The following is a 27412-nucleotide window of genomic DNA, read 5'->3' as shown; positions in this document are numbered from 1 at the left end:
GGGGGGGGGGGGCATCAAGACATCAGATTAACATTGTGGAACATAAAAACAGACGGATCACAAAGTGCAAAACATACACAATATTAAAAGAAATACTTCTGACAGACAAAAGAACTTCAAAAACACATCACACTATATAAATAAAGACTGTGCGTCTGCATATGTTATTTGAGGCAAAGCAGTGTGGAGCCTTGAAGTACTGTACAGTTAGAAATATGGTAATTATAGTCTGAGCACACATGGAAGACCAAACAACGTGCTCAAGTACTGAAGTACAAGGCAAGTCATCTTCTTCCCAACTGGGAAGTCTGAATTTTTTAAGAGACCTTGAATCCAGCATAAGGCATAGAAACACATGTAAATGTGTGTGTGTGTGTGTGTGTGTGTGTGTGTTATTTGAGGTTGTGGAGGATGGCTCTCAGGTTAAGGCAGAGGAAGGTGCTTGTGTGGTTGGTTTTGTGATTAAGTTCTTGTATTTGGAGGTGGAGGGAGGTCAGTTCAAACAGTCGACGGTTCTTCCTGGACAAAGATACACAACACAACAACCCGTCAATCGTGCAATGAAACTTATTCCCATGAGTCAGTCACACTCTAGTACTAGACCAGTGTCTTACAGATGTATAACTAGCTTCTTCTTCTTTGGCTGGGTTTACCCTACTTGGCTGATAAGGCCAAGAATGAAGATTAAAAGTTAGACATGACAAACAGAATTCACAACTTGTTTTCAATCTTGGTTGTGAAGAACCAAACAATGATTAGCCTGATGTATTTAAAGACACTTGATGACCAGAGGCCTGTAGTACGAAGCAGGATTTGACATTAGCGAAGGAGTTTAAAGATTAACCCTGGGTTTACAATTAGGGAACCGAAGCCGAGGGTGAAATACAGTCTTAAGTCCACTACATACCTGTCAACCCTTTCCGTTTTTTCCGGTATTCTCCCGTATTTTACCGTTCTATCTCGGAGTCCTCCAGTTTAAATATAAATATATATAAATATATAATATAAATCAAGAATCAGAAACAGAATCAGCCTTATTTGCCAGGTTTGGCTACACATTTGAATTTAACTCTGGATTGTACATTGCTCACGATGTGCTTACAACACAAAAAGCACTACGGAGCGTAACCCAGAGGCGGCTGTCTGCGGCCATCTTGGCGAGGGGTCCAGGATTGATGATGCATTGCTGTACAGGGTTTTTCACTCGCATATAGCCCTAAAAATAGATATGTGCAAACTGGATGAATTATTCACCATATGTAAGTAAAGACCACAACCTACAGTGGTTCTTCTGTATTAATGGTTATGGTTTATTGACGATTTAGTACTGTAGCATTAATAAATTAGAGAGCAATGTAGAGTGCTTCTTACACAAAGATTTAATAATTAAAAACAACCCACGCAAATGAAACTGCTGTAACTTGAATTAATATAGTGGCTTAGTTGTGAACTTCAGAGACACACACACACACACACACACACACACACACACACACACACACACACACAGATTACTTCCTTTATGAGAGATAGTTTGCTGTCCGTTTCTGAATTGTGATACTCTGCTGAAGGGAGACTTGTCCATGTCTGAGATTGGTCACATGCAGCCCCTTGCCCTCATGGTTGAATTAGGAAAACCTGGGTTGAATTACCGAGTTGATAACCAGCAATGTTTCCTCTAGGATTTTTTTTCAGCAGCAGGGGGCAGGCCAAAAATACTCCCATTAAAAAGTCTCTGAAGTATACTACACAAAGTACAAGTTACTTTATGTTTTAATATTGTTTAGTGTGGGCCATCGGGCCGTCTTTTTTAGGAATTGTTTCATCTGCTGTGTATCAGGTTAGTTATTTCGAGGGAATGCACTTTGCTTGCTGATTATCTCATATTTGGATATTTCTGTTGAATACAATTATTTTACTATTTAAAATCTACTAATAAGACCACTTTAAAATATCATGCTTGCTGCTGCCTACTATTGTTGCCTGTGCCTTTTTATTATGGACGTTTAGCCAACTAAGCCACTTGATCTGTTATGAAGGGGCTGCACATGATCTGCCTTCTCCAATAGCACAGATACCAAATACAATCTGATTAGTCCTAAAGTATCTATTAACATAATCTTTACAACACAAAGAATTATTGAGGCAATAACACGGGAGCAACCCATTGTTGAACTAAGCAGTTAAGCCTACGTTAGAGGGAGACCGGTGCATCACACCGTAAAGCCCAACAGGACTGTTGTATAGCCTACTCTCTCCTTCTGCATCTCAAAACTTATTGTTTCCTGAATAAAAAACAGCTGGTATTCTGAGTGACATTCAATTAAATTAAATTAAATTAAATGCCGGTCGGATATTGCTATAAAACAAATAGCACCAAAGCCAATTAGAGAAAATAAATAACAACTATCAAAAGAAAGCCAAGCTCTGTGCAATGAGAGGATTCTGCTATCAGAATTAATCCAGTGAACATCCGACTTTATTCAGTGTGTAGCTTACATTTTGTTCTCCAGAGACTAAATAGGCTTTAATAAGCCGTTAATGGAAAGTGAAAGTATTTCTGCAGCTTGTGAACGCGTCATACAGGCTGCTTTCCAACACTGCCAGTGACATAATTTGCAATAACTAGCTTTGAGTAACTTAAGTAGCACAACCAAACCTATAATTCAAATGTTTTTTGTAAACGTTTGCATCTGTCCAGCTCATTAACACAAGCGAACCGGCTAAAGCTCTTACTTAACTGCGGCCACACAGCTTGGATGATTTGTCGGCCCAATCTTTCAGCGGGTCACCGGTGACCCCGATCCCCAGTGGTGTTGGCGAAAGATTCAAGAGCGTTCCGCCGACCTGTCTTCACTTTCGTGTCAAACTGAGCCTTTGCAGAGTTGTGTAATTACGACTTCATGACATTTCGTAAAAATATGAAGCGGCTCAATGTACATAGCGGAAACCCTGACCAGCGATGTCTTTAGCGCGATCGCGGTTGTTAAAGGAGACCTATTATGCTTTCCCACATTTTATGACTTATCTACAATGTTACGACATTGGATGTTCATGCTAAACATGTTCTACGACATACAGAGCTAGACAGAGCAGGTGTTCCATATATGGTCATTTACTCTGCACAGCAACGCTCAGTCTGCCTGTACAGCTCAGCAACAACAGCCTGGTAACATGCGAGGGGGGGCTTAAAGAGACAGGAGAATCTACAGCTTATTTCAGAGGCTGAAATTAAGCCCTACATGAGGAGTGAGTATAAGAAAAATTTTTTTGGAACTTTTGAATCATGCAAAGCTGCCATACAGGAATCACAGAACTACAATATAGGACTGGAAAAGCAGTTAAGAGTCTCCTTTAAGGTTAGTGAAGCCAGATTAAGAGAAGATATACTGGGTACGTTGAACTTGCTTCGTAGTATAGGCCCCAATTGACTAGGTTAATAAACACACACTTGACCTGCTGTGTTCAGGGAATATACACTACTAAATGTTTCCATTTGTGGTGGTGCTAGAGGAAAATTCAAGGATCATCAAAGTTTTCAGGATTCATTGTCTGGGAACCACAAATGTCTGTACAAAATCCTTGCTCAGTGTGTGTTATTATCAGTATGGAGATCCCTGCATCTACCTGATGCTGGAGAGCTTCTGGAGAAGGATGGATAGCTTCTCCAGCGATGGGAGCTCCAAGCGAGGGTTTTTAAGAAGCTGGGCGGCTGTTCGGAAAAACTCCTCACAGCTACATGCCTCCAGGAAGGGATTTAAGTAGCCTACAAGCACACAAACACAAGCAGAGCAAAGAAAGAAGGATATTATCAAAACAATTTCTCTAATGAACAACACATTTTACTAAATGTAAAACTTCTGAAGAGATGGAATTTATTATCAGCTTCATTTTGCCATTCTGTCCAGATTTGCATAGAAATGAAAACTACATGGAGGCACAAACAAAGCATGAAAACACTTTAACAATCAAACTGAGTTAGACAGGGACACAGATGCTGGTCAGAGTGACTCTGTAATGATTGTATTTGGAAGAGCTTCCATATTGTTAAATGTTAATGCTGACCTTCCCGTCATCACACCCTAACCTCACACACAAGGAGAAACAGAGAAAGGGCAACAGCATCAATCCAAACACATGGAAGCTGCACGTTTTTTAAATAAATAAAAAGAAAATGTGGACCTTACGAAGTCCTAAAATTAGTCAGTTCCCTTCAAACAGACATTTGTTTCTGCTAAAGTCACATTCCTGCTGCTTCAAAAACTAACTCTCCACCCTCTTAGACCATGCACAAGGGTGAGGGAATACAATCTGAGCCACAGAGGGACTTTTTTGGCTGGTACAGAGGTTCGGCTGGCATCAAATCACAGCAGAAGATTGGACGGGGAAGAATAGGATCAGATTCAGATAAGAAAGTATAAGACAGGTAGAATCTGATAATATGAGAGGGATAAAGCAGGGGAGTATAGTTTGGTCAGTCTTTTCCAAGCAATAACATCACCTCACCTTGAGGCTTAAAAGGACCCATATTATGCAAAATCCACCTTTTCATGTTGGTTCAAACTAAACACGAGTTCCTGGTGTGTCCAAAGAACCCCACATTATTATAATAAAAAAACATCCTCTCTTCGTCTCCTGCTCTTTCAGTAAATGTGCGTGCAAGCACGCCGTTTGAATTCGTCTCCCTTCTTGATGTCATGGAGGGATCTGTCTACTGTTGGACCTACTCCAGTCCTTCAGCGCAGTAGAATGCCCTCTCCACTGAACACGTACCAGATTCACCGTTCTCAGCCCCATCGTCCAACACAACACCAACCGATCATTCCACTGGGCTACAGCTGAAAGGCGCTCAGTATATCTCGCAGAAAGTGCTTTTACAGGTATGAAGTTTAAATATTTTCTGCTTTTCCCTCAGACCTCAACTCTGTAATTTATGAAGGTACTTGTTGCTAACGCTACATTAACCGCTAGTTCCTGCTAACTGTAGATGTTGTTATTAGCTGACTCGGCAGTGGACTGGGAGCTGTCCTAACGTTAGAGGTATAAACACCAACACACCAAGCTTCCAGTCGGGGCAGAATCAGCTAACAGGACAGCCAGCTACATGGCTAACTGAGCTAACTAGCTAGGGGCAGCTACAGTTAGCAGTAGTTGTTGTCAAAAATAAGTAAAGCCGTCTGTCTATCAGCAAACTCTGTAAAATCACAGAAAGTTTAGGCAGCGCAGCAGTCTTAAAGTATTAGAGTTGTATTATTGTACTGTAATCGGTGAGGCCTAGTCTCGCATAGCCAGACCTATCTCCACACATCCTTTAAGTGCTGTACCAGCTAGTTTCCCCTCAGGAGGCTTCCGGGATGGCCAATCAGAAGACAGTGGGCTTTTAGGGAGGGAGACCTTAAAGAGACAGGAGCTCAAACGGAGTGTTCAGACAGAGGGAGTATAGAGGTGGTAAAGCAATGGACAGCATGAGAAAAATAATGTTGTTTTAAACATTAAAGGATGTAAACATTTTCTTGTAGACAGCCAAAATAACAGTATGAACTTGATAAGTATAAAATAAAAAATAAATAAGCATAATATGGGACCTTTAAAACTAATATGCACTTACATGACCTTGACTATTTTCTATTCATTTTAAAGTTTTTCTTCAACATTTTTTACATCTCAAACGCTAGCGTTTTTTGAACTAAACCTTGCTAATTGGTATATATTTAGTGCAGGTCTGCAACTAACATTTTACGTAGATTAATCTGTAACTTATTTAGATTTTTTTTGATCTTACTCATGTACTTTTGATTTACTGATTAATCTTTTAGACTATAAAATGTCAAAAAAAAAACAATGTCACAAGTCCACAGTGATGTTTTTAATTTCCGTAGCTTGTTTTGTCCGACCAACAGTCCAAAGCTTGAAGATATTTTATTTACAAACATTTCTCTACAGTGGCGAGCAAGGAAAGAATGCAAACACGCACACACCAAATAGGTATATTTGTAACCATTGAGTAAAATATACTGAATAAAGCAGTTTAGCAGTTAACACTGTAACACTGAGTGTGTTGAGGTGTCCAACTGCAATTTTGTGATCCCTGAATGTTCTATTCACAAAATGTGTTGTGTAACTAAGTATGCGACTGAACTTTATACAAGCAGTCATACTGTCACAGTTTAGCCACAAATGTCCCGTGTGTGTGTGTGTACGACTAGACCTTGTTTTGTTTTGTTTTGTTTTATTGGCAACCTCCGGGTGCTAACCCCCACTCCACCCACTCCCCACCGCTTTCCCGTCTCCCCTCATTACTGCTTGTAAAACACAATAATTAGCAAGTCTTGCAAGACTTACAGTCCCCTTGAAACACACAACTATATGTACACGCACACACAGCTCTGGCCCCAGTCGCCTTCGACATATGGCGCTGCTGTGTATTAGCATACAGCAGTCTTAAATGATACGGCTCATGACCTTGCCGAACTCGCCCTTCCATGGAAACACATTGCAGCTGTTCCCTCCTCCTCATACACGTCTGTCAAGTCTTTTGTCTTTCAATAAAAGACCCAGGAGGAGGTGGCGGTCCAAAGTTTTATTTTACCCAACTTCCAAATCTGTTGCCTGACCAGTGCCTATGATTAATGCGAGCTCAGACAAACCGTTACTTTTCACAGGAGGTTTTATATATGGGGTTGATATGGAGTGATACTGCAGGAGGAGCACATATAAATGAAAGGAAATAGTGACTGTGGGGTGGGCTAGAAGTGATAAAGGAAATAGTGACTGTGGGGTGGGCTAGAAGTGATAAAGGAAATAGTGACTGTGGGGTGGGCTAGAAGTGATCACAGCAGCTTTTTAAGGTTACACGAACCACAGACCATTTTCAGGCTAAGTGAATTGTACAAATTTAAAAATGAGTCTCGAGGTCACTAGTGAGGTGCTGGGGCAGGCAGGAAATGTATCTCTGCATACTTGTTACACTTTTCCTCTTACACTTGTTATGCCGTGTTTCTTCTTGTTTTTATAACAAAACTTTGCTTACTGCAACTTCCTCAAATATAAATGTGTATTAACCAGCATGCCTTGCAACTACAAAAGAGGGATAAATATTTAATACTAAGATATAGACACTGGTGATTGCACCATCCTTAACATCAAGCTACATTTCTCTCTCTTTTTAAACATAAAACCAGAAAACCAATCCTTCTTCCAGAAACCACTGCTCTACTAATTTGCACATTAACTATTTAAGTATTAGAAAAAAAGTGTCGAATTGTGATGAAATCAAACAGGCAGACTGTCTCAGTATTGTCTTAGATGCACTCAATACATTCCTTTTCTACCTTAAACTGAAGTTAAATATTAAATGGATGTCCAATATATGGATTCTCCAGGTAAAGGTTGGCTTGGTGTGGAATTTTTGGAAGGAAGTATTACATTTATATGCCAAAAAACCTGCTACTCGTCACCCTTGATGCAGTCTTGTAATTACACAAGGGTGATGGGTCGTGTGACATGTGCTTACTCACAGGACTGTTCAGTTAGCTGTATCAGGATGTCTACAGGTGTTTGCAGACCTCCACGGCCAGCCCGAAGCACTGACAGCAGCACACACACTCCTCCATAGTGGATGAAAAGGCCTCGGCTCTCCTCAGACATCAGCTCGGTTTGAAGACTGTCTAGAACCTGGGCCAGCACATCAGCTGCAGGCAGGACAAACACAACACAAAACACACATATATACAGATATACTTGATTTGCTTTTATATTGAGTGTTCGAGTCATTTCAGTCTTACATTGGCATTTTAATCTTTCAGCTGAGAATGCTGTCCATCAGTCAGCAGTCATAAAGTGCTAGGAAAAGAATACAAGCAAAATTACGTAATTTTATATTACAAACTGTTCTAGAGACAAATCTCATCTCAGGATGCAACAATTATTTTTGTTAATGATTAATCTGACGATTATTCTCAGGAGTAATCAATTAATTGCTGGGTTTAAAAAACACCAGAAAACAGTGAAAAATTCATGAAATGTTCAATTTATTAGCATGTCTGACAAAGTTGGTCATTCTCACTGTTTAGTACCTGGAACCACCAAATGTTTTTGATTGCATTTTTGATTGAGAAATGGCAAATGATTAGTCAATTATCAAAACATTTTCTTTTAATCGACTAATTGAATAATCAAGAAACTGCAGCTCTACTGTTAATTTCACTTTGTTCTTATTAGTGTTTTAAATTGATTCAGTAGCAGGAACCTTGTCTTCCACCTACCCTTCCCATCTTATCCCCACTATCCAAGCGGTGTTTCTTTTCTTTCTCACAATCCACCAATGTATTTTGGCCTTAATGGATGCCATTCTTCTGTTTTTCTTAAGTCACTTTTCAAGTCCAAAACCCATCTAGCCTGACAAATTCAAACATATGATGTGTGATCATCTGAAATGGTTCTGAGAGTTTCTGAGAAGTTCCAAGAAAATGCTTTTCAAATGTCAAAAAGTGCTGGATTTATACAACCTGACATGGGATAAAAGCTTTCTTTTTTATTTTGGACTGAGTTTGGTTAGCTACATCTCAGAATGGTATCCATTATGTGTAAAATCCCAGCAAGTATGAGGGGGAAGAAACATCTCTCCATTATGCTCAATCTGGTTTCACGTCAATCCAGAGAGGGGAAGAAAGCAAACCTGGTAAGCAGATTGACAGAAAATAGTCTAAAGAGACATACTGAGGGAGCCCTCGAATATTATGAGCAGATGGCAGGTCATTTCAGAGGAGAGTTTCATAAATATGTCAGGATATGCAGGCTGTACCCACTGAGTGCACTAAGATTTATAAGGGCCTATTTAAACGATCTATAGTGTTTAAAGTGCACTTATGGTGTGTCCAGCTCAAGTTTTGCTAGTGTGACGGCCCAAGGTTTGGGCCATCTCTTGTTCTTGGTATCTTGCTGTGTTTTGTCCCTTTAATCCAGGTAATTGGTGGGAGGAGTTGATACCTGGTGTGAGATGCAACACACCTGAGCAGGCGGGGCTCAGGTGGCTGTAAAGGAGCCTGTTTGATGATTTGACTCCGTCTTCTCCTGGCCTGCCGACTGATTCTGTTTTGTCTGGTTCTTTGTGTTCTACACCCATACATTTCACTCACACATACACTGCATACATACTGATCTGACAATTGTAGATTTTGCTCAATTTATTTATTAAAATATCTATTATTTTCAGGCTGTGTGGTTTCCCGCTTTTGTCACTTACTGTTGAGCCAGGTTGTGACACTAGTTAAATGGTGCATAATCTGGGCACAAAGTAAAGAGTAATATTTAGTCTGTGTGTTTTGTTTTGGTCGTAACATGAATTAATCCAGAGTCATCCACTTTCAATAGTCATGGGCAAAATTATGGGCACCCCTGCATGTCTGTCACATAATGCACTACCAGAAAATTGTTGCAATTAAAAATGTTTTGGTATTCTCATGTTTATTTCTTTTGTTTGCATCAGAACAACACAAAAACCACAAAAAAGCAGAGAAAAAAAAGATAAATCTAAAATCAAAAATGGACTGGACAAAATTATTGGCACCTTTTCAAAATCTTTAGAAATAATTGTATTTCAAGCATGTGATGCGTCTTTAATTTGTATTTAAACTCACCTGTAGCAATTCACAGGTGCTGACAATATAGAAATCACACTTTCTAACACTTAAAATGGAGAAAGGTTGACTCAACCTTTGTGTTGTATTGAACTGAGCGTGGGCAAAAGACAGAAGAGAAAAGAGTTGTCTGAGGATTTGAGAACCAACATTTCGGAAAAGCACAAACAATCTCAAGGCTACAAGTCCATCTATAGAGATCTTGATGTTCCTGTGTCCATTGTGCGCATCAACGTAAATACGTTTACAGCCCATGGCACTGTAGCTAATTACACTGGATGAATGGGAAAAATTGATGAACGACTACAACAAAGGACTGTTCAAATAGTGGATAAAGAACCTCGATCAACTTCCACACAAATTCAGGCTGTCACCATCGGAATCAAAAGGGACGCTATGGTAGGAGACCTAGGAGGACCCCGTTGATGACACAGAAACAAAGCTTACCCGAGGAAGCCAAAATCCTTCTGGTCCTGTGGACAGATGAGACTAAAATAGAGCTTTTGGTAAAGCACATAATTCTTCTGTTTTCAGAAAAAGAAAAGAACAGTCGTCAAACATGGTGGAGGTTTATTGATGTTTTGGGGTTGCTTTGCTGTTCAGGCACTGGATGTCTTGACTGTGTACATACCATTACGAAATCTGAAGACTACTAAAATTCTGGGGTGCAACGTAGGGCCCAGAGTCAGAAAGCTGGGTCTCCGTCAGAATTCATGGTTCTTACAGCAGGACAATGACCCAAAGCATATTTGGAAAAGAACAAAAATGATGGAAGACAAACAGACACTGGGGTTCTGAAGTGGTAAGCAATGTGTCCAGATTTAAATCCAATAGAGCACCTTTTGAGAAATCTAAACACAGCACTTGGGAGAAGTGAAAAAACCTGAAGCCGTTGGCAAAAGAAACGGTCCAGAATTCCAGTACAAAGGTGTAAGAAACTCTTACACTTGTTATATGAGGTGATTGATTTCAGTTATTATTTTCAAAGGGTGTGCTACCAAAAAGTTGAGGGTGCCTATTATTTTGTACTTTTGGAACTCTGTGTGTAATGTCTCAGATTAGGCTTTTTTCCTCTACTTATTTGTGTTGTTCTGATGCAAACAAAAGAAATAAACATGAGAATACCAAAAACATTTGTAATTGCAACAATTTTCTGGGAGAAGTAGTGCATTATGTGACAGACAGGCAGGGGTGCCCATATTTTTGACCATAACTGTTATGTTTGATGCAGCAGATAGAGAGAAAAAGAGAAACCTCATGTGGACGAGCGAGAGACAGAAATACTGACTTAATCTTAAATTGACTTAAACTTGATCAATACTGGCTGCTTTGACATACAGTATTGGTGTTCAAGTTTGCTGTCTGCTGAAGTGTAAAATGTTCTCAAATTGGACAATAATACAATAACAATAAGTATCGCAATTTTTTTACAATAATATAACAAATAGGACTGCAGCTAATAATGATTTTAGTACTCGAAGCTTCTACAGATTATTTCATCAATTCATCGATGCATCGGTTAAGAAGTACGGCTTGTCTGTTGTCTGTTCCGTGGACTTGACTGGGTGCTTTCTGATGAGATGCCGTCGCACTGTTGCAATAGGCGTCATAAGTCTCTGTTTACGGTGGACAGACTGTAACATTACAAAGTTGTTGTTTTCTTTTAGCTTAAAATAATCACATACTTTGGACACTTCCGCTATTTTCCCTCTCTTCCTTCACTTTGCAATAAGCGCCATCATAATCACGTCGTGTTGTTCACACAGCATAAGTGCGACAGTAATAAATGCCCGTGCGAAACAGTGTGCTATATAGTTATATGGATTACTAAAAAGCAACGACGTAATCAATTTAATCAATGAATCGTTTCAGCCCTAATAACAAATGTTCAATAAATATTCAATAAATGTTTGATTTTATTCACTTGAATCATACACGTATAAGGTCTTAATTTTTTTGTTGATGAGGAAAAAGGACTGAAAAAATCTTACTTAATTTTACTCATGCATATTTGTTTACAAAGATTTTATTATAAATGTTTTGAATGTTCTGCCTTAGATTTGTGAAGTGATCCATTGTTTGGCATCAAGTGTTAACCATAAAGAAGAGTTTAAACCACAATTAACCATCAGGTTTTGTCAACTTTCATTCAGGAGCAAAAATCAGCCATTAAACTTGAAAGAAACGATTTTATACATATTGTGATAATTATCGATAGCGAAAGATATGAAACTTTTTATTGTGATATAATTTTTGGTCATATCGTCCAGCCCTAAATATAAGTTATCTTGACCATTCAAATGAATGCCATAAAACATGAATGTTGCTCACTATTTTAGTATATGTCATATATATGACCTGTCAGCACCCTCAACTGTGACTGACTTCCAGTGTCCCTGTCTGTGTATGTTAAGTAGAGAGTACACAAATTGTGAACCCATCATGCAGGCGCAGTACTATCAGAATAACGTGCCTTTTAAATAGCAATAGTTGATCAATGGCGCAACAGCTTTGAAACAAACAGTGCTCCTGACCACATTTTACCTGCGTCCGTAAGTAACTAGCAATGACACTTGCGCTGTGTGCCGCTTTGAGCTGGGGTAAGATAGGGCCCATAATGTGGAAGGCCAAGGAGCAAAATTTGGATGTAGCTATAAGCCCATTGACCCTATTAAGTATTTGTATCAGAACAAGATTAAGAACCTAAAGCCATGCCAGTGGCTCTGTGAGTCCAAAGCTCTATATACAGAAAACATAATTGTAAGATAGACATAAGCAGAGGTCAAAAGGTAGTTTTTGATTTGTAATCTTGGTGAAATTCATAGCAATCCATCCAGTAGTAGTCAAGACAGTTCACTCAAAATACTCCGTTAAAAGTGCCAATAAAAGAAATATCTGGGGTCAAAAAAGTCATTACAAATCATCCTTTGGGGATTATGTATGTATGTATGTATGTACAGTACTGAGAGACTTGTTGAGATATTGGTATCCCTTGTGCCCCAGTACATACACAGCATGCTAAGTATGAGTGAGAACACAACACTCAGTTACATGTTTTCACACCCTGCTGTTTCTGTGGATTCACACCTACACAGGCAGGGCATACTAGAAAGTAACAACAGATGAACTGCTCACGTTGTCTAGGTCTGATTCTGACCAGCACCTTTAATGAGGCTGCTATGACATCACTACACCATCGATGCAGGTAAACAACTACATCCATACTGTGAGTACCTATCCTTTTTTGAAAGTTATTATTACTAAGTTTAGTCTGAATAAAAAGTGAATCAAAGAATGTTTTGTTATTATTCAGAATAACTCTTCTTTCTATTATCGTTTTCCTAAGTAAGTTAACTTGGCTTAGTGCAGTGGTTCTCAGGCCAAAAAAAGTTCAAGCCCCCCCTTTTCTGTCAATTGCTTCAATAAAGTCTGTGATTCAGCAGTAGATAAATGAAATAAGCCAGAGTTTTGTGGTTTCTCAGCATGGGAGATTTTACATGCCACCTGTCATCTTTGCAGCTATGGTGACAGAAAAAAATCTCCTTTGAAAAATAGTAAATACTGTAATAAGGAGGTGTAAGAAATAGATGGATACTATTATTAATAATAAACCAGTGTGGAATCAACTTAGGTTAACACATAATCAACAAAGTTACCTAAATTAAAATATATTCGCAGCACTCCCTGATTCATTATTCTAACCCTACCATCCTGCTTTATGTCCAGACTTTAACATCTAATATAATGCTTAAGATAAAGTATGTGCAGTGTGTGTGTGTTCTGTATTATTACCTTGTGTGACAGTCCGAAAGATGATGAGGGTGGAGAGGATGCGTGTGTGGGAACAGGGGCTGCGGTAAAGGGGTCGGCTCCTGCAGGAGGGCAGGTCTGGATCGTGAGGCGCTGTTAACTGGGCTGGGGGCTTTGATACTTCCTCTCCGATCCGCCGCAGAGTGGCAGATAGTGCTACATGCTGTGCAAACACACACACACACACCATTGCACAAAGTTCATGACTGTGCCTGCACACATTTGCTTTTGTTATATAACTGTCAAAAACAGGAATGATATGCCTACAATGGTCTTCATCAAACGCCAGTGCAGAAAACACAAGGTCAGCCTGACAGGGAGCCAGCAGGCTTCTTCTGTGACGTCATCAAAGAACTGATGGAGCCAATAAATCAGCGCAATAAACTATAGCTACTATCCAAGATTTATATATTTCCAGGGCAGAAGTGGTTTTCAAACTCACTACATCTCTGTCTACTATTCCCTCTCCCAAAAGTCTCTCCATCAGCTCCATAGGGACCCCAGACTGTAAGTTATCCCTTCTTCCATTTATGCACCGTGGCCTAATAGTGGTTGGTTGTTGTCGTAAAAGTGAACACATATTGCAGCAATAAGGGAGCATATGATTCCAGTTGAGCATCAAGCATGTCACTAAGCAGATATGACATAGCCTGACAAACAAACATGAAGGGGCCAAGCTCCCTGCAGCAAGACTGGAAAAGAGGAAGTTGGAGGCTGTGGGTAGAGAAATGGGGGCCAAGGGCAGCAGGGGAAGGCTGGAGCCTAGCTCATTGTCTGTATTGGGAGGTTGGACAGTGAGCTAAATGTAAGGGTTAAGGGCTAGAGGCTGGTTTTTGGCCTTCACAGTAAAATAAGCCTTCAAAGTGGGATTGGCAATAGAGCAGAATCATCTGTCACCAATTCAACCAGAAACGGACAATGTACAGCATTTGTCATGGAGGATTTGTCTTGTGGCCTCACATCCTTATCAAAGCTACAAAGACAGGGACAGAAGCCTGTTATAATGCCTAAAATCTGTTCAACACACAGAGACAGGCAGGGGACTTCAGATAACCACGCTCCTCATCTGAACACAAGATGGAACTCTACAGGACCTCCAAACATTATAGCCTGCCATGCTGTCAAGGGAGATGTAGCGATAAAGTAGATATCCCCTGCTTGAAGTGCATGTGTACATCTCTGATATGCGGCTATGTGCTAAGGGAAAACTGTCTGTCGTGTTTGGTTTCTGCTGCATGAAGTTGTGAAAGTGAACCAGCAGCTTTCTTTAGAATAATACACTCATCTAGGCCAAACACTAAATAACTAAGGAAGGTGCAGGTCACAGAATTAACACCCTTTTGTAATAGAATTTAATCTCACTCCCCTGTGTACATTACAAAAGAAGGTCAATGTTGCTGAAAGTAGTAGTTATGCAAAATCCAGATATTACAGATAATTAAAAACAATAACACATATAGCCCACATGTTCTATTGTTATTGTTGTCGTACTGTATGCTCTTTGAAGGTATTCTATAAGTACTTGCTGCAACAGCCCAGTTTACCCACGGGAATAATAATTTCTTTACCTGTGAACTGCTGTCCATGTGTCTCAAAGCCCAGTGGATGAGGCGAAGAAGGTTGAGGAGGAGGTCAGGTTCTGACAGTGGAGTGTGATGAAGCTGATCTGCTAATAACGGCAGCACCTAAGGAAACCAAAGATAATTTATGACTTACTAAAAATGAGTTAATGTGTCTTGATCTATTGCTCTTTAAGTCACAGGGAATATGCTACCTTAAGGCATCTCTCATTGAGTATGACTTCTGGAGGCAGACACTGGCCAACCCTGTTCCCTTCGTTTGTTGCTACTGATGAGAACTTCTGTCCATCAAGTGTCCAGTCCAGTAAGAGGGCCAAGAGCTTTAGTGGGGTGGAAATGGAGCTGTCCTGAAAAAAATAAAGAGTTTCAATTATACTGCTAAAAGCAGTCATCTGTAACTTACTTTGTCACTAAATGGTGACTACAGTAATAGCTGTTATTTTAATTAGACCTTTATCATCTTTCAGGTTGACAGACAAAAGTATGACTAGAAAAAGTGTGAACATTACACCAAGATTGTGCTTTCACTGGGTAGCCTCAAGGTGTTAATTAAACTGTGAAACAGTACTGTAAGGGAGTGTGGATCAGTCAGTGTTCTCCAAATAGGGAAAGATAATAAATCCTTTAAATGACCAGTTCAGCTGTATCCACTGATAATTCATCGTTATCAACAACAGTGATGGTAAAATAACAAAAGCACAAACTATGATTTATAATGTAAGTTGGTGGGGTAAGTGCGGTTTGTGGAGAAGGACTGTCGTACCATTTCCAGCTTGGATGTGTGTAAATGTGTGTTATGGTTGTCTAACCATGCTAAATTATAGTGCACAGTGTTCTTTCAATAAAAACATTAACAACAAATGAAGTAATGCAGCCTTAATTAGAGCAAATCCTGCTGATTGGTGGTGCATTCAGCTGTAACACAAACAAACACATACACAGGGGTAGTTGAATTACCTTGTTGCTGGGTTTTCCAGAGGCAGCAGTTTTCTCCTTTTTGGATGGTTTAATACACTCTGTGCTAATTTTCTGACATGCTCTCGATGCTATGCTGTACTCGTATTTCCGCTGAAAAAAGTAAGTCAACGAATGAAAGTATGAAAGAACACCTGCTTAAACAAATATATTAGACATAAAAATATTTAAGTTTAACAATATCCATGCTACAAGAAATTGATGCTTTTAACTTATTTTTAGGGTGGAAAGGCCTCAAGCAAAGTTCAGACCATCATGGTACACTGAAAATTGATTGTCAGAACTTAAGTGCTTTCCATACAAAACTGTCTTGACCGTATGTTTTTTTTTTTGTTTTTTTTTAAACATGACCATATGTGCATTGGTTAATATGTTGTTACCTGTAAGTTCTCAAGTCGGGCCTGCGCCCTCTTGGACTGGCTCTCCAACTTCTTATTATGTTCACTGATCTCATTTATCTGTTGATTTAAAAACAATAAATGTCAGTCTGCTATGCAAGACCACTGTCTAGACAAACACTGCTTAATATGTTTAATTCTGCGCAACAAATCTACCCTCTTTTTCGGATGGGATGTTTTTGTGTTTTTAAAGCAGGGAAGGCTTCATTCAATAACAAAAAAACACCCAACAGACACTTTATACTAAGAAAACAAATGTAATATTATTAAATCTGTATCACTGTGGTATTATTCAACATCCAAATACAAGAGGGTTATGTCATAGCGCCCTCCTGTGGGCCATGGTAGTAACTGTCTTTTACTCCTCCACCCATAATGAAGTAGGTATCTGATCAGTCACTTTATTTTTAAGAAAATTCCAGTCAAACATTGACTGGTTCTAGGTACATTAATTGGATTCAGACTCCACTTTGGCAATTACTCTAAAAAAACAAAACATATAACGCTTAATGTCCTGCGCCAAAGATCATAAATGTTGCACCTTTAAACAAAAATGATAAAAAGAAGATTTTTGATCACAATGAGCTTTCAATCCGATAAAAAAGCTTTTAAAAACTTTGCAGGTCAAAATAAAAGTATTCTGGAGTTGGCTGACACACTGCAACATTTCATCTTAAAATATTTTTATAATGTTTTTTATAATGTTGAAGGACCTTGTAGATGCCAACCAAATCCAAACAGACGTTCATCACGGCTTGTGTGTGAACACTTCTAACCTGCTTCTTCATACTGTCATTAAGCTCCTTGATGGTGTCAAAGCTGGACTTCAGCCTCCTGTTCTCTTTGCTCCTCTCTCGAAGAAGATCCTGCAGCTGGCTCAACTCTTGCTGGTGTTTCTGGTGACACACGCATAAACATTCACGCATAAAGAACAGTGCAGCCATTATTGCATACATTACACTGACTTGAGTTTGCTATTAAAATTCTGTATTAGTGGGTCCACTGTATCCTCCCATTATGTGATGGGAAGTCCTTACTGACCATGTTTGTCTGAATATTTGATTTGGCCAAAAACTGATCATAAATCACGCTGGACTGTTACAAGGGCTGGGCATTTTAACGCGTTATTATCGCTTTATTGTGTTGTAACGCATTAATTAACGCCAACAATTATTTTATCACACCTTATCGCAGTTTTTATTATTATTATTTTGAAAGTCCGTTGCTCACCGGCTCTGAATACACATACAGTCAAACCATGGGTCACAGGAGGGGTGAGATGCTGATCTGCCTGCAAATCACCCACCCAAACAAGCAGCGGAGGGAGGCTTCGGCAGACTACGCTGGATGCAGCGTGTGGGAGATGCAGATAAACAAAAACAAGACAAGTGATGAAATGCCATAGCGAAGTGGATAGCTACACACTGCATGCTGATTAGTATTGGGGAAGATGTCGGTCTTAGGAACATTCTTAAAATCACAACATAGTCGCATAGTCGCCCTTGCGGGGTTGCTCTTTGTTTCGGTGAACAGACAGGGAGAGCAACGCTCCGCGAGTAAACGGCAGGCGCACTATGGATAGTAACCAAGGCAACGGCTTCTGTGTGCTACACAGCTGTAGCCTATTTAACTTAAGTTAAAATTATAGGCTAACGTTACATATCTTAACCTGCTTTCGTCTAGTTTTGTGGGGATTCACTGCCATGCGAATTACCTCCTGTTGGTGTCTTATTTAGTAAACAGTTATAGATTCTGGAAACTCACAGTGAGGATCAGTCTCTCTTCCAATGATTTGTGTTAAGCGTTGCGTACAATAAATTCAAGACAATTCAACTTTGTCAGCGGGTGGGTGTGTGTGTGACTTGTTTCATCAAGCTAAATAGGTAATGCCCTGGCAGTGGCAAATAGTTTTGGTTTTATATTTGATTTGATTACATTAATGTTAAGTTGAGATTTACAAGAAATATGTTATTACTACTGTGTAATGCGAACACTGCTGGTAAAAAGCACCTTATTTATTTAAAGCGTTTGCAAACCATATGTTTTTGCACTTTTGTGTATATAGCAGTACATTTAAATTAAAAGTGCACAGTACACTACTTTACATTCATTATTCAATTTTGCACATAACTATGCAATTAATCGCAATTAAAAATTTTAATCATTGCCCAGCACTAATTCTTACATTTCAAGATATTGTATTTCCTGAAAACATGTCTGGGATTCACTTAAACTACCTCAAGTGTCTCAACTTTAGAACATATGTACATACATTAGTTTACACATTATCTATATTACACATTTGGAGGCAGAATGTTGTGACACCACAATACTACAGTATGAAAATGCACTTTCAGTTCAAAACACTGTATGATTAGGTGTATAATTTGGTTAAGTTTGTCATTAAGGACCACAGAGTTACAAATGGTAAGGTGGAAGGAGTAGGAATCAAGGTGTGGTGAAAAAATATATAAAACGCCTTGTGTTGAATGTGACTGGGTGTTTGTGTGTCCGACCTCCTCTACAGCCAGCATGCCGGTGCGTACCATCTCCTCCAGCCCGGCCAGACTCCCAAAAGCCTCTTCCTGTTGCTTCAGCCTCCTCTCTCGCTCCTGCAGCTCCCTCTCCCACTGCTGCTGGCTTTGACGCTCTGCCTGTACAAAACACATACATACGCACATACGTTGGTCTTACTATAATTTATACACTGCACAACATGCATTCTCTAACCCAAACTAAAACTTAAAAGGTCAAGGTCATGGTCAACTTTATTGTCAATTTCTTCACATGTACCAGAAATACAGAGAAATCAAAATTACGTTTCTCACTAATCAACCCACGGTGAAATAACATAAATGGAACAACACAAACAACACAATTTTAAGAACAAAAACAAAGTACTTGAAAACTGATACAAAGAGAACTTCCTGTATTCTGTAAAAATAGTGCAATGTTGCTATATACAAAAATTAGACGCAAACCCAGGTTTGGTAGTGCAGAATGTAAGATGTCCTATGATATAATGGTGCAGATAAACAGGGAGGTCAGAGGGGAGGGGGTGGAAGAGAGGGGAGAGAGTTCAGCTTCCTGACAGCCTGGTGAATAAAAAAAGTCTGGTGGAACGAGCGCGGAGGCTCCGATATCTTCTCCCAGAGGGCAGGAGGCTGAAAAGAGCGGGGTGGCTGGTGTCGCCCACAATCATGGTTGCTTTGCGGGTGATGCGGAGGTTGTACATGTCCTGCAGGGAGGGGAGGGAGGCACCAATGATCCTTTCAGCAGTGTTCACTATGCGCTGCAGTGAGTTCCTGTTGCAGTTAGTGCAGCTTCCGCCCCACACAGTGATACAACTGGTTAGGATACTCTCAATGGTGCCTCGGTAGAATGTGCACATGATGGGTGGGGAGGCTCTCGCTCGTTTGAGTTTGCGGAGGAAGTAGAGGCGCTGCTGGGACTTCTTCACCAGTGATACGGTGTTGGTGGTCCAGGAGAGGTCTTCACTGATGTGCACCCCCAGGAATTTGGTGCTACTCACTCTCTCTACAGCAGCCCTGTTGATGGTCAGTGGTAGGTGCTGAGTGTGGCCTCTCCGGAAATCGACATCAACTTCCTTGGTCTTGCTGACATTCAGCAGCAAGTTGTTGTCCCTGTAGTGGGTCTCATCATGCTTGGTGATGAGTCCCACCAGTGTTGTATAATCTGCAAACTTTAGCATGTGGTTGGTGCTGTAGGTTGATGTGCAGTCATGAGTCAGCAGGGCGAAGAATAGGGGACTGAGCACACAGCCTTGGGGGGCCCCTGTGCTCAGTGTGATTCTGCTTGAGGTGTTGTTGCCGACTCGTACTACTTGTGGCCTCTCACTGAGGAAGTCCAACAGCCAGTTGCATAGCGAGGTGTTGAGCCCCAGCTAGTCTAGTTTGTGAATGAGTTGTTGTGGGATTATGAATGGATGATGTGTTGAATGCTGAACTGAAGTCTATGAACAGCATTCTCACATATGAGTCTTTTGAGTCCAGATGTGTAAGGGCTGGGTGGAGAGCAGAGCAGATTGCATCCTCTGTGGAGCGTTTGGCTCTGTATGCAAACTGGAAAGGGTCCAGAGTGGGGAATGGCTAGTCATGTCACACATAAAATGTGTGACATGACTAGCCATTCGAAACACTTCATGATGATGGGGGTCAGTGCCACAGGGCGATAGTCATTAAAGCAAGATGGAGTGGGTTTCTTTGGCACAGGTATGATGGTGGTGGTCTCGAAGCGTGATAAAACAACAGCCTGTCTCAGAGAAGACATCCTTGAAGACATCCTTCAGCTCCTCTGCACAGTCCTTCAGCACACGAGCAGGGATGTTGTCTGGACCTGCTGCCTTGGGGGTGTTGATAGTGGAGAGAGTTCTCTTCACGCTGGCGGCAGACAGGCACAGAGCCTTGTCGACAGGAGGAGGTGGGATCTTCTGTGGCCGTGTGTTGTTTTGTGCTTCAAATCGTGCAAAGAACCTGTTGAGGTTATTTAGCAGAGAGATGTTGTTATCGCAGACCTGTGGCGCGGGTTTGTAGTCTGTGATGGTCTGAATGCCCCGCCACAGGCTCCGTGTATCTCTGCTGTCTTTAAAATGATGGGCTATCTTGTTTGTGTATTTGTGGTTTGCTTTCCTGATGCCGCGGGACAGGTTGGCTCTCGCTGTTCTCAGGCCAGTTTCATTTCCAGCTCTGAAGGCTTTGTTTCTGGCCCCAGCAGTCGATGGATATCCCCTGTCAGCCACGGCTTCTTGTTAGCACGAGTGATGATGGTTTTTGTGTGTGTCACATCGTCAATGCACTTACTGATGTAAGAACTGACCAAATGGGAAAATGCAAACACAAAATACACAGAAACCTTTGTAAAATATTCTCTGCATTTACGTTAGTGTATAATGCTGGACACACATGGAACGTAAGTCACTTTTTCTGTTTTGCATTTCCCCTGTCATAACTGTGGTTCTGCTCTCTCACCTTTAGTTGTTCATATATGGTCATCATCTCCTGGTACACCTTTACTAGTACTAAGGAAGAGGAACGGCATGAGTCATGGAGTTGAGGAGCTCTCTGAAACTTCCCGTCAGTCTCAGTTTCCTGGGACCCAGGGCTACCATCCAGACAGGAAGGCAAGGTCACATCTGGACAACCAGGGGTATGACAGAGTTAAGCCCACAGCTAGCTCATTATCTACCTATAACAGAGGCTGTTAAGACAAGTCAAATTACAGCAATAACAGGAAGTAAATAAATTCAAGGATAAATCACTGAGGCCTACTTTATTATTCATGATCTTGTCAGGTCATTCGTTTTAAAACTGTAATCATATCAACATGACTATGCTTCATAGGATTTTCCTCAGGAGGTAGGAACCCTAAAATTATTTCAGCAGCTGCTACTTTGAGTTTGCTCTAAGGTGGTCAGTTGTCAGTTCTCCTACCTCAGAAAGAACAAACACTGGTGACTGGCTCTGACACACACGCACCTGTTTCTGTATACAGCACCTGAGACTCCCCACTCAGGTCGTCATTACTGCCATGCAGACTACAATCACTGCCAAACCTTAGACAAGACAGCAGCGTGTTTTGTTCAAGGCATAATACTCATCACAAGCATGAAAAACTGTCATTTCTAAGTAATCTCATAAGACTTACTGGTCAGGATGGTTGGTAACTGCGTTGAACAGTTCGTGTAAAGCTTTGCTGTAGCATTTGAACTCTTTGCTCGGCTGCTTGGATCTGCTGGCCAAAATGAGCCTTTGTACTGCCTCTAAAATAGTGAACATCAAGAAATCTCAGGCATACTCCCATTACTTCTCTAGAAAGTGAAATATTGGTGAATATAATTAAGTGTGTATAATGTTAGAGACCTAGAACCCAATCAAGACGCTGTGGTTATCTGAGCATGTGGAGGCCCTGTGTGAAGTGCACTTACCATCACTGGTTCCCGAGGCAGTGTCTTCTGAGGGGGGCAACTGAAAATCAGGACAACAACTTGTTTTAGTGAAAGTAGCTTGATTACTGCTATTATGTTCTGCTACGATCTGTAAATGTCTGTTCTGCCATATCCATAGCTGGTAGAGCTCAAATTAAACGTTTAAAAGATTGCTGTGCTTCAAGTTATTTAATAAGGCGCACATTCAACGTTATGACGTCATGACAACAAGCGAGCAGTGCAACACATTTCTTCTGAAGGGAGAATGTGTGTTAATTGCTAATTTTGCAAAAATGTATCCAGAGACAATAGTACAGCTGCTCTGCAATGTCCCCACTCCAGCAGATCTGGAAAGATTTGTCTCAATATATTATTGGTAACACTGACTCTGAATTCTGTCATTATTGGAAAAATTTACTGTTTGGTTTTCACAATAATAGTAACAGAAAGAGTTATTCCTAATCAATCTTTTGACCACAACCAAATTGAGTTACTCACAAACCTTTATTTATAATCTTTGAAAAGGAAACTGAGCAGTACATTAATAACATCCCTGATTCAAAAAAACAAGAAAGCTGTGAAAACACTTAATTTGTGCTCTTTATAAAATGTTTTTGTATGAAACCACCGCCTGGCTCTGCTTATGTCTTGTCTGTATTTTCATCATAGACTTTATATAGAATTTGTAAATGACTATTCCTGTCATTGTTCATCGTCTTTGCCAATAAAGATAATAACGTTAATAATAATTAAATAAAAGATTTTAACGTTACTTAGTTTCTTGACACTTGCAACAAATAAGAAGCGACACTTTGTACAGTAACGTTACAGTGATACATTTTCATATAGTCTGTGGGTAAAACCAAAGTAACTTATAGTGCTATAAAACGTATCTGGTAAGACACTGACATTTGTTCTTTTCAAGTTTGGTGTGAAGTTTTTACTTCAGCGTTAGCAAACGTTACAGGGTTTATTAACGATAGAAAAGCGTTACGTTTACTTTTATTTCTATAACTTAAGAAAGTTAACCTAACCTAGGTTAGCTTTACTTTGGTGATAATAATCACACGGTTGGACCATTGACAGAAGAATGGACATAACGTTAACTAGATAAGGTATAACATTACGTTTCTTTAACAGGTTAAAGTTAGCATTGTTGCCCTGGAGTTGACGTTTGGTCTGACTAACGTTGTAACGTTAGTACATGTTGTCATTAAACCAAACCTGTTTCCTCCTGTCCAAATATTTCTGCTTTAGCTTCTCGACTGTATCAGCAACGTCGGAGTCTTTAACCTGCAGGCTCATAGCAACTGAAAATATAAAACTATAACTATATGAAACTAAAACGTTTCTATCGAGTAACTCTGCAGGCCTCAATCGCCTTTAGTCAAGATACCACTACTGTCAAGAACCACAACATAAAAATCACTTCCGGCTAAGACTTTCGAATTAAAATTCCTTTCATGAATATGAATTGCTTTTTGCTATTTGTCGTAAATTATTTTGAAATTCCAATCACCAAACTTCCGATATCACTACTTGACTAGTTACTTTTGTTGACGCAGCTCCAACCAGCCTTGTTGGTTGGAGCTGCGTGGTGGAAACAGAACACAATCCAAACTTGGCGGATGAATGATCATGTGATGCTTTCTTCCTTGCGAGTAGCGCCCTCTAGCAGGAGAGGACAGCTCTGAACAGTTTAATTCAGACACACGTGGTATCTCGTCTGGGTCTGAGCATAACAACTGTCAGCTCGGGAAATGGTTCTCAAATGGTTCTCTCATTGTAGGCTACTTGAATATCATATTAATTGGAACAAAAGAAAGACTGTAATGTGTGCTATTCAACAGTAGGTTACTTTATGGCAGGCTATAAATAAAAAACAAACAAGAAAAGAAAAACTGTACAACAGCTGTACTATTCACATTTCTTGGAATTACAGATAAATTATATTATTTCAATAAAGTGGACAGCCAGTAGGTGATTTATAATGTCCACATCCAATAAAAGAATAGGCCTACACAAAATGTATCATAATAGAAGTTCTACTAAATCGAAATTAATATAAATCACAGTTAATATTAAATGGGCTAAGCCTGTTTGATAGGTAGTAGGTTCAGGTCTCTATTAGGCTTCTCTTTCTCTCTTCTGTTAAACAGAGCTGTTTGTTTATTTTACAATATAGTTAAACAATTATACATTATAGAGTATACATCAGAGTTTAGCAAATAGGCTTACCATTAAAATTAGTTTAAAAACCTCACCTACTCCAAAAGACACTGTACAGAAGTCGACGATCAGACCATATGTTGCCCCCAAGCCTTACCGTGGTTACCGTTTTTCAGACCCTCAGTGACTTTATTTCTAAAAATGTTTTTATTGTTCCCACCAACATTGACATGAAATAGCCACCCTTGATTATAGGCCAACTGATTGTTTTGTTTATGTTTTGTTTCCTTTATCTCAACAGTGTTCTGAATATACTGTAAGTTAATGTGCATATTTACACAGGGTCTTATGGTGCATTATAAATAATAAGTGTATTATAAATAATTAATTAATTAAGTGCATTATAAATTATTTCCCCCATATGAGTTGGCTAAAGCATCCTTCTCTCAAAATGTAGCTTACTTCAGTTTTGTTGTGATATCCATGTAAAAAAAATAGCAAAGTTAATAACGTGTATGTGTACTACTTTACTAACATAGGATTTTAGTATCATCTAGTTGTACTGCTGACATTTACTACATATTGTTGAAGTTGAGCTCATTAACTTCAATAAGTTATGTTGCATTTCTTAGGGGAAAAAAAGGCTATCAAGACTTTATAAATTAACTAATTTCATCTAATTTCAGTTTTTGATATCCTGAGACGAACTACTTATTTTTTTTCGGAGGCTGAAAGATGGAGTACCTTTCCCCATCCAGCCACATTGTAGTTACACCACTAAGCCAGAGAGTGTCAGTGCCTCATCAGACACAAACTCTCACTGAGTCTGCTCTGCTGGCTTGTTTTTAGGTGTAGCTACATGCACCACCATTCTTCACCCTAGAGTTGAAATTTGCCAACTACTGGAGCCAGTCCACAAAATATCTCTGTTTCACAATACTGATCCACATGTGTTTTTTTACAAGTAAGCTTGCCCTGATTTATTGCATGTCTTGTCATATACATATCACTACAAAACATACACAATATGCACAAACACTAGTACACAAGTACACAATAATAAAAGGAATAAGGAGTACTCAGTTAAAATCAAAATCAACTAAAAGGAAATAAATATGACCAACACCACATTAAAACTATTAAAATGTTCTAATAATATAACATTATATCAATACTTGTGTTGTAAATATACCATAAAGTACAAAAGGTTAATTTGTAAACACTTTTATAGAGTAAAACTATACATCTCTAAATGAATATTTCAGCACGCTTGAACTCCTAAAATCAATTCAAAGGAATAAATGACAACAACAATAATTTTGAATCATAGCAATTCCATTGTAATTAAATTGGAATATTCCATTAACACATATGTATGTAAATACAGTACCACAAACTCATTATCAGCTCACTTATCAGTAACACAGACACATTCTGAGGAGTTACAGTGTTAAAATAAAGATGTTAAAGTGAGTCTTCATTTGGGATGTCCACAGATTAACTTGAGTGCCTCTCTAGCCGACAGTGTAGCATTTGGCCATTATGTTTGGCAAGCAGTGCCCCGTTTACTCTAGACTTGAACAGTCTACAACTAGGCTTTAAGATTAATGCCCTCTTTCTCTGTTTGGCTAATTAGCAGCCACTGCCATTAATACACATTCTCATGATTCAATCACTTTGTCCCTGCAGGCTTTCTGTTGACGTTGAGAGAAATTAACCTGCAAGCATACTAACACTGATCTTCATTAGAGAGCTATTTGCTTTGTCCACTTTGTATGGAAATTATTATTTTGTTATGTTAATTGGTCCTATAAGTTGCTCATTCAGAGCTTCGCTTGTCCATTTGTGCCAAAAGGAGACATTTATGTATTTGGTGTGTGTGTGTGCATGTGGGTATACTGCAGGTTTTGGTATTATGGTTAATTAGGTCAGAGATGAGGGCAAGGGTTAAATTTACAGTCAAGGTCAAGTCTAAAGACCATGTAACCAATGTTCAGTTCTTACCACTGTAGTTAGACACCCCGGTTCAAGGGTGTTATATCTGATTTATATCCTGTTGCTCTGCAGCCACTTACTGTAACTGAAACAGCCCTCAGGAACAGAGACAGTCTGTAGAGATATAAAGAGCGGAAATTGCATTCTTTGAATGTTAAATGCTGTCATGTGTCTGTTTTCCCACTTTGCAATTTGACAAAAGCAATACACAGATAATGATAATGATGAGATAATTGGGTTGGATTGTCACTGAACAGTGGGACATTCATACCAAGTGCAATTCTTTTTTTATTGTACGGGAGTTTATACACCCTGTTTTTAGCATGTAGCGCAAATTATTTTCTATGTACTGTATGTGTGTGTGAGTGTGTGTGTGTGTGTGTGTAAAAACTGGTACAGACAAGGCGCAGACAGTCTAAAGGGATGTGGCCAGCAGTTATCGTCTGCACCTTCTGTTTTCTGACAAATATCACAAACACATGAGCCAGCCCAGGGGACACAACTAGACAAAAGCAATCAAGTCCTATCATTGAATTAACAACATATTGCTATGTTGTATTGCAAAAGCAATTATCCCTTGTCTCATGATACAATACCATGCACATACACATGCAAGAGCCTTCACACTCAATTAAAGTGGTGATGGCAGTGCTCTGCTGTGAAAATGATTGCATTTCAATTGGCATGACTCTTTTAGTCCACAGAGCAGTATTATGTATGCTAATGCATGCTGTAAAGACGGATCTGGGGTTTCAGAGTGGGGGGGGGGGGGGGCAATTACAGTGCCTCAGAGCCCGGACAAGACACTGTCTCTGGGCATGCGAGGCATTTTTACGGGCTTTTCCATATTAAAAATATATTTTTGAGACATCATAGGGATAAGCCCGTAAAAATTTTAAACCC

The 27412-nt window shown here is 39.7% G+C and overlaps 1 protein-coding gene across 3 annotated transcripts in view; it reads right to left on the bottom strand.

Moving 5' to 3' along the window:
- The window catches only part of LOC123973708 (coiled-coil domain-containing protein 138-like), a 45489-nt gene extending 21603 nt beyond the window's left edge, over positions 1–23886 (bottom strand). The window contains exons 1-15 of one of the 3 annotated variants that reach the window (XM_046053934.1): positions 23570–23884; positions 22346–22385; positions 22066–22180; positions 21897–21973; positions 21390–21553; positions 18918–19055; positions 17178–17297; positions 16384–16461; positions 15986–16096; positions 15223–15375; positions 15017–15133; positions 13431–13611; positions 7518–7691; positions 3628–3766; positions 364–519 (exon numbers count right to left, since the gene is read on the bottom strand). In XM_046053934.1, the coding sequence (XP_045909890.1) occupies positions 393–519; positions 3628–3766; positions 7518–7691; positions 13431–13611; positions 15017–15133; positions 15223–15375; positions 15986–16096; positions 16384–16461; positions 17178–17297; positions 18918–19055; positions 21390–21553; positions 21897–21973; positions 22066–22180; positions 22346–22385; positions 23570–23650 (1815 nt within the window). In that variant the 5' untranslated portion in view covers positions 23651–23884 and the 3' untranslated portion in view covers positions 364–392. Of the gene's footprint in view, positions 1–12; positions 520–3627; positions 3767–7517; positions 7692–13430; positions 13612–15016; positions 15134–15222; positions 15376–15985; positions 16097–16383; positions 16462–17177; positions 17298–18917; positions 19056–21389; positions 21554–21896; positions 21974–22065; positions 22181–22345; positions 22386–23569 lie in introns of those variants that run through there. The other 2 variants (XM_046053935.1, XM_046053933.1) reach the window with 2 other exon arrangements.
- Positions 23887–27412: the final 3526 nt, after the last annotated feature.

The sequence above is a fragment of the Micropterus dolomieu genome, linkage group LG07 (assembly GCF_021292245.1).
Source record: "Micropterus dolomieu isolate WLL.071019.BEF.003 ecotype Adirondacks linkage group LG07, ASM2129224v1, whole genome shotgun sequence".
In the NCBI taxonomy this organism is placed as follows: Eukaryota; Metazoa; Chordata; class Actinopteri; order Centrarchiformes; family Centrarchidae; genus Micropterus; species Micropterus dolomieu.
This window is presented reverse-complemented; position numbering and strand designations above follow the sequence as displayed.